Source organism: Octopus bimaculoides, chromosome 24, assembly GCF_001194135.2.
Source record: "Octopus bimaculoides isolate UCB-OBI-ISO-001 chromosome 24, ASM119413v2, whole genome shotgun sequence".
Classification (NCBI taxonomy): Eukaryota; Metazoa; Mollusca; class Cephalopoda; order Octopoda; family Octopodidae; genus Octopus; species Octopus bimaculoides.
Genome location: NC_069004.1, coordinates 9041252 through 9049135, shown reverse-complemented (window position 1 = coordinate 9049135; position 7884 = coordinate 9041252). Strand labels below are relative to the sequence as shown.

The following is a 7884-nucleotide window of genomic DNA, read 5'->3' as shown; positions in this document are numbered from 1 at the left end:
ATTTCAGCACCAATCAATTTGAAAGTTTAGAGAAATCTCTGTGGAATACTTGAACTGGATCTTCTGAATAACAACTCCTGACATTCTTATCTTTGAGAAACGTTTCATTTCTTCTTAATAAATTCTTTCGCAAAGTATACCACTTCTGTCTTTCCTTTTTGTTGTTTGATTTTATCTCCCATTCAAATCACACAAAAAATACAGAAATATATTCATTTATAAGCGCTGTATATTCACAAAGTTTGCGTCCCAGTCGTTAAGTGTAGGGCTTTGTTACTACTGCTAAGGACGTTGAACAAGCTTATTCTATTTCAGTCACAACAAGACTAAATTTCTATGTGTAGGATAACTCCACGAGCACGGGAAGACGGTTTAGTTGAAGGATTTGGGCCAAGATGGAAAAGAAATAATTGGAAGCGTTTTGTCCAGCGTGTTTAACAATCTGATAGTCTGGTCGTTTACATTGATATGTGTATGTGTGTGTGAGAGACTGTCTGTCTCTGTGTCTGTCTATATATGTATCTGTGTGTGCGTGTGTGAGAGCGGGCTTAGGTGTGTGTGCGCGTGTATCTGCGTGTGGGTGTGTCTGTTTGTGCACGCTCTCGTGCGTGGATGTGTGTTTGTGCTCTGGTGGTGTGTGTACATGTGTTTTTGTGTCTTTTGTCTGTGTGCCTATGCATTGTACCAGGAAGTTTCAATTGCCGTGTCGAACATAGATCCTTCTATTTACTTTACATCGATTTTCACCGAGAGCATCTATGTTTTTTGATATTATGTCGTTGATAAAATGAGTCAGAATTACATTTAGTGCAGTCGACATAATCGACCCTTCAACTCTTCAACTCAATATCTTCGTCTGGTTACACTTCAATGTCTAGAAATAGAAAATGAGCTACGGTTTCTCCAATCACAACCATTTGATGCTCCACAACACAAACACACACACACATGCATACATGCTGGCACACATACACGTACACAGAAAGGATTGAAAACAAAGTTGACTGCAGCAGCTGGAGGGGTATGTTCCGACATCGGCATTAAGGCGAATTTTAATGCTCGAACCGGAGGGTAGTGTCAGCTTCCGAATATACCCTTTCCAAACTCAAGAGTTCAAACACTCTACTCTACCATTCTAATATTCAGAGGTCCTCAAGTACTCGACTGCTTTCCCAAAGAGATTGGAAATATAAAAGGGACCTTTACTGAAATTTTCCCAAACGCATTGGATGTACTCCTAACGACGATACCGGACCAACCAACCATTCAAGGATAGACTCAGGAGATGAATAATTATCAGCGTTACAACACACATTTCGTAATTAGTCAGTGTGGATTAGGAAACGCTAGTTGGTATAGGCGTATTTCGTCAACAAAAATAATGTTTTGGACGTAGATAGGTCTTAAAAGTTTTCAATCAACTGGAAATATGCATCTTCTGTTACTGGAAATGGGCCGACGTGGTGTAAAATTAAAATATATTGTTTATGCTTAGATATGAAACTATTGCTATTTAGAAGTGTCAACTATTCAGAAGTGTTAATATAGACTGTGACCGTCTAACCAAGAATATAGTCATTTGGTACAAGATATAACAATGTCACATTACACGTAGTCCTGTAATAAAGATTAAACTCTGTAACGTTGATGACTGTGTCTTATATTAAACACATTTATTACATTTAGAGGATGCAGTCAGTAGAATATAGCCCTTTAATATAGAGTGTGACCGTCTAACCAAGAATACTGTATCGATTAAACACCATAGCAGATCAATATTTCGGAAAATTGATGAGAAACCTATGCTTTTGATCTTTCACCGTGGAAGAAAGCAATGCATGATGGGAGAGATAATTCGAACAAAATCGTATCGAGCATGAACAGCTCAAGAGAGACGTTCATAAGGGTTTTGATGAGTAACGAATATGGTTATAGCTTTGTTAGGCTACACGCAAACAAACTAGTGGAGACGAGAATACATTTATCAAAGGTTTATTACTTACCGTACGTCAGGGCTTAAGTCACCATTTATTTCTATTTAGTTCATTCAGATTCGTTTCACACTCACTGTTGACATTCTTGTGTTTTTCTTCTCCTGCCGGAAGTCCCCTTTTTTGATGCTGACCAACTTACTAGTTAACTCACAGCGAACTTTCTGTGTACAGTTCGTCTGTCACGAATTCTGCTCTACATGGACATGTCTATCTAAATAAGGTAGGCCTTAGAAATCAGAGATTGTCACTCAGACAGGCAAACTGGTAACCCTGAATTGTAAGACATCTGTGCTTGCAAGAGTAGTGGAAACGTTACACGAAGGTTCATCAAAGGAGGCGCCCATCGCTACCACATCTTTACGAAACAGAATGTCGTAGAAGGACTGAAAGGCCAAATCTGTGCTGCTCATATTTAAGAGAACGACCAAGTGATACCTTTAATCGAAATCGAGTTGCAGCTATCATGTATGTATGTATTTTCTATCTTTTAATTATTACAAAACTTCCACTGAGTTGTGTGTGTATGTGTGTGTGTGTGTGTGTGTGTGTGTGTGTGTGTGCGTGTGCGTGTGTATGTGTGTGTGTGTGTGCGCGTGCGTGTGTGTATGTGTGTGTGTGAATGAACTGTAAATATGTTGACATTCTGTATTTAGGTAATTGTAAATTTATCACTTTTATAAGACATTAAACTGACATTCAGTGAAACAATAGAAAAAATATTGCTCAAATTATCTCCCTTGGGATGATATAATTATGAATTACTTCCCTTGAAACTCTATATGAAAGGCATCGCTGTTTGGAATGAATCATTATTTTGTCATATTCTTTACGTGTTTTGTCAGAAGAGTTGCCTTTCAGCTGAAGTTATATCATAATTCAGATTTTATTATAAGACACTGAGCGGAATGTGCTTCATCAACATAAAGAAAGATGATTTCCTCTGAAGTAGATATCATTTAGATTCAATGTAAACAGATCCGCGCCTCCTCTGTCACGTGAACTGAACCGTATTTCTTGAAAGCAAAACATATTTTCCTGTTCAATAATTAAATTATTGCTAATTAAGTGGTGCCGAATATATGTACATACATATAGACACTCGCACGCGCGTAAAAAAAGTCTACATATATACATTTTTTTTTTGACAATCTTTTTTTTTTCCCCCTTTTTCACAAAGTTTACATTAGAATATTATTTGTTTTTCCAGTTTTTCCTTTTTTCAAATTAAAAGTCCTTTTACTTTGATAATTCCATTCTCTTCAACGCGTCGTATTCAACTACCGAACGAAGAATCTCATACAACCAAAACCATTATACCATTTTTATATTTCCACTAAATCCATCCATGAATCTCTCATAATTTTCTTTAGGTATCATAATACCGCTCGCATCTGCTTCAAGACTGTTTCCTGAGAGCTGAAGCTCTCACCAGTCCCTTCCATTTCGCAATTTTTCTTTCCGCATCCACACTTTTCTCATACGCTATCAAGGCACCCTTATATTTGCATAGTTCTATTGTTTTTTCCTCTCTCTTGCCCTTCGATTTCTTCATTCTTTTGGGGGCTGACAAACCCGCCACTCTCCTCCTTTCTTTCTTTCACCTCACTCTTTTTCTTCTCTTTAACTTCCTGGGTACAATCCTCCTCAATTTTATCTTTCTTTCTTTGCAATCTCTCCTCCGTCTGCTCTTTCCCTTGCTTCTTCTCCACCACCTTTTCGCTATGCGAGAATTCAAATAAAGGGCACTGGGTCTTCATGTGTCCCCTTACCCCGCATATATAACTATTCGGTCTCTGTCCCTCCACCACCACGTAAAACGTTTTCTCCTCCTCAAACTCAAACTCAATCAGTTTTCTCTTTTCTGGTTTTGAAAAGCCTAATTTCTCAAGACTGGTTCTTAGGCAGTATGTTACATATCCAAGTGCCCCAATAATTACAGATATAAACCTGAACTTGTAATCTGGGTGGAATAACTGTAGATTTCTCAATACTTCAGCATAAGTATTTTCTTTTTCGCTTATCTTAAGCTTTATTTTAACATCCACTGGACAGCTGATTTTCGCAACTGTACACAGATCTTCTTATCCTAGATCCCTATGTCAGGTCTATTACATTTACATTTTATTGACACTTTCACTGGGACATTCCACCAGTACTCCTTTTTATAACTGGCTATGCCTTCTACCATACTATGAGTTCTTATTTCTTTGATTTCAGGGTTATCCTTCCGACGTATCCCATTATACGTGACTGACTTAGATACAACATCATGTCTCATTGATTGATAATACCATGATGACATTTTCGAACAGCTGCTTATGATGTGGGTGACATTCTTCGATGTTAACTCCACAAAGTCTGCATCGATTATCAGATTTGGGTGCTTTTCCTGCGACATTATCCCTTTTGTGCTTTTCCTGCATCGCTATCCCTTTTGGTCGACATTTTCTGTTCCTGGATTGCAAATGTATTCTCTTCAAAATGGAAATTAGTAATCTGGGTTTTGATCCATGATAGACTGCTTCGATAATCAAGGTTACTACCATCCCGGAGCTTTCTGGTAACATATCTGTGCTGATGTACGCCCATCTGCTGCTGATGTACGCCCATCCTTTCATCTGATGAAATATTGCAATAGAGTCGTGCGACTTCTTTGGGTATATATCTAAGGTTATCAGACACGGAATACTGCTCAACGAGCTGCTTCCCAAGTTTCATGTTGTTATCAACCTCATGTATGCAACATGTATGTATGTATGTATGTATGTATGTATGTATGTATGTATGTATGTATGTATGTATGTATGTATGTATGTATGTTATAATTTAATTTCATTTCTAGATGCAAGACACTTCCATTTGGAATTTTAAACATTAACGAGGTATTTGGGCATATTCGTGTGTATGTGTTCAATATTTGGAGGCAATGTATGTATAGATTTGTATGTTTTGCTTTACCTATGTATTATTATGCTTATAGTTACACATCTAGACATACGTATATATCCTTAAATGCTGAACGTTTCGAAAGTTTTACATATTTTAACAGTTCTATTGATAACATATCTGTAATCTTATAATTAGTTTTCTCCTCTCTGACTTTGAGAACAATAATTTCTCAAGACTGGTGAAGAGGCACTTCGTTACATATCCTAGTGTCCCAATGATTACGGGTTTAAATCAGAAATTGTAATCCAGGTAGATAGCTGTAAATTTTTCCATACATCGATAGCCCTTGCTTATCTTTAGCACCATGGTGACAACCACTGAGCAGTTGATTTCTGCTACCGTACATAATTTCTCTTATCTGTCCCAAATCACGATGTCTAGTATATTAAGCTTGCGTTCTATTAAGATTTCTACCGATACATTCCACCAATACTCCTTATACGGGTATATATTCGAGTTTATCAGACAGGGAATGTTTCTCGAGGATCTGCTACCCAAGTTACTTTATGTTATATGCTTCATGTATAGAAACTTGGGCAAGGGATGCACTTGGTGGTTAAAAAGGGGAGCTAAAGGGATATAATGTGACACTAAAAGACAGTCTGGATCAATTTTAAGCCTCTGTCCCCTTGTATTTCTTTTAGATAGAGGCAGTCTCTATCATTAATGTGAAAATAATTTGTGCTGGTCAGTGTCTTTCGGACTTTCATATCAGTGGTTCAGATCTCATAAAGTAGCCAATCAAATTGGTCAAATGTTCAAATTATTGAATATAGGGAGTTCGGAGATCCATATTTTTCTCATCGGCTGTTATATTCTTTATTGACGCGTTCCTTGTAAATGATACTATTCCTAGGCATCCTTAACATTCTTCATCAGACATAAGAAAAGCAGTTAAATCATTGATGAAAAATGCTGCTAATATGGTTTACAGGTTTTCCTCGTTTCACAACCAAATAGGAAAATTTATCCGGACAAACTCCAACCTCATATCCTTTGGGAATGTTGTAACCAGGTCAAGGCTCTTGTTTTATCTCATGCATATACCTAACATACTGTATCAAGTCATCCACAAAAAACGCAATAGGTAATTTTGATATTTCTGTCTCTTCGTGAAGCAATGAGAAATCATTCACACTTCCTCAACTAAATGAAAGGGGTTTGTTGAAAGTATGAACAACGCCACAGAGAGGCTATCCCCTTTTACCAGTGACAATACACTCCTTATATTTAACTTCAAGATGGTTGCCTTGGAAGAAATCAGGTCAGCTACGACTTTGATTATGCTCTCTGACAATTTAGCAAGATGAAGCACTTCTAACATCCACGAGTGTGGAACGGAGTGAAAGGCTCCCTTATAGTCTAACAGCATTGAAACCAGCTTTTTTTCTATACTCTGCACACCTCTAACATTACAATTTTGTTTATCAACAATTGCTCGGAACATCCTCAAACTTCCTTCTTCCCACAACTAGTTTTTCTGTGGTTATATTATTATTTTCCCAACGGTCTTGGAGGAACAGTTTTAAACATCTTAGATGTATGTATGTATGTATGTATGTATGTATTGTAGAGGCGCAATGGCCCAGTGGTTAGGGCAGCGAACTCGCGGTCATAGGATCGCGGTTTCGATTCCCAGACCGGGCGTTGTGAGTGTTTATTGAGCGAAAACACCTAAAGCTCCACAAGGCTCCGGCAGGGGATGGTGGCGAACCCTGCTGTACTCTTCCACCACAACTTTCTCTCACTCTTACTTCCTGTTTCTGTTGTACCTGTAATTCAAAGGGTCAGCCTTGTCACACTGTGTCACGTTGAATATCCCCGAGAACTACGTTAAGGGTACACGTGTCTGTGGAGTGCTCAGCCACTTGCACGTTAATTTCACGAGCAGGCTGTTCCGTTGATCGGATCAACTGGAACTCTCGACGTCGTAAGCGACGGAGTGCCAACAACATGTATGTATGTATGTATGTACGTACGTATGTGTGTGTATGTGTATGTATGTATTTACGTATGTATGTATCTGAGTGCGTGTGCGTATACGTCCTAATGTATGTCGGACTGTCGGTTTTCTTCATTGATATAAACCGGCTTTAATTCCCATTACGTTAAGAAGGTAACGTAGCCTCTCACGATGAAGATATTGTAATATGCATTAAAGTGAAATAATTGCTGGCAGCTGACTTGGCTCATAAAAACCATTGGAAACAGTTCCTCAACTGAATCGCAATGGTTTATTTACTTGAAACCGTAAAATAACTATTCTTTCTTTTTGTTGTGACATGAAATGAAAAGTTGATATATTTTATTGTAGTTTATAAATTCGCTTTACAAATAAGTAGCGTTACTAACTTTCAACAAATATAGCAGTTTAGTGGGTTACTACACATTCACAACCTGCTTTGACTTTTATAAAATCATAGTGAAGCCTTCTGTAATCCATTTCTGTAACAATAGCGTGTTGGTATGCGTAACGTTGTACGCAAACAGATTTCATATTTTTTGGTATGAATCTGCAGGGTTTGTTAATAGATGCTTTAGTACAAACTACTAGCTCAAATTGTTGAGTTAAATCTTTTGTTTCGTAAACATTCACAAACCGGCCGGTCCGCGTAACACCTGATTTAAGAGCGACTTCTTGAACAAAATAGGGGCAACAAGGTAACCACTTTTCAGTGTCTCTTGGTTGCTTCATCACAGATCTGGTGGATAAAAATCCCAAAAGTTTGGTAGTTAGATACACAGACAAAAATCACGAATAACATAGTATATACATAGATAGTCAGACAGACATAGTTACGACATAGAGATCGATAGAAAGAAACAAAGGTTAATAATCTGTTGCATACATGCATATATACGTACATATAATTCTATATATATAATCCTATATCTATAATCCTATATATATATAATCCTATATATATATATATATATATAT

The 7884-nt window shown here is 37.5% G+C and overlaps 1 protein-coding gene across 1 annotated transcript in view; it reads right to left on the bottom strand.

Annotated features, from left to right (window-relative positions):
• Positions 1–7231: 7231 nt before the first annotated feature.
• The window catches only part of LOC106880251 (uncharacterized), a 65980-nt gene continuing 65327 nt past the window's right edge, over positions 7232–7884 (bottom strand). The window contains exon 6 of the mRNA XM_052976309.1: positions 7232–7645. Coding sequence (XP_052832269.1) covers positions 7315–7645 — 331 coding nt within the window. The 3' untranslated portion in view covers positions 7232–7314. The remainder of the gene's footprint in view (positions 7646–7884) is intronic.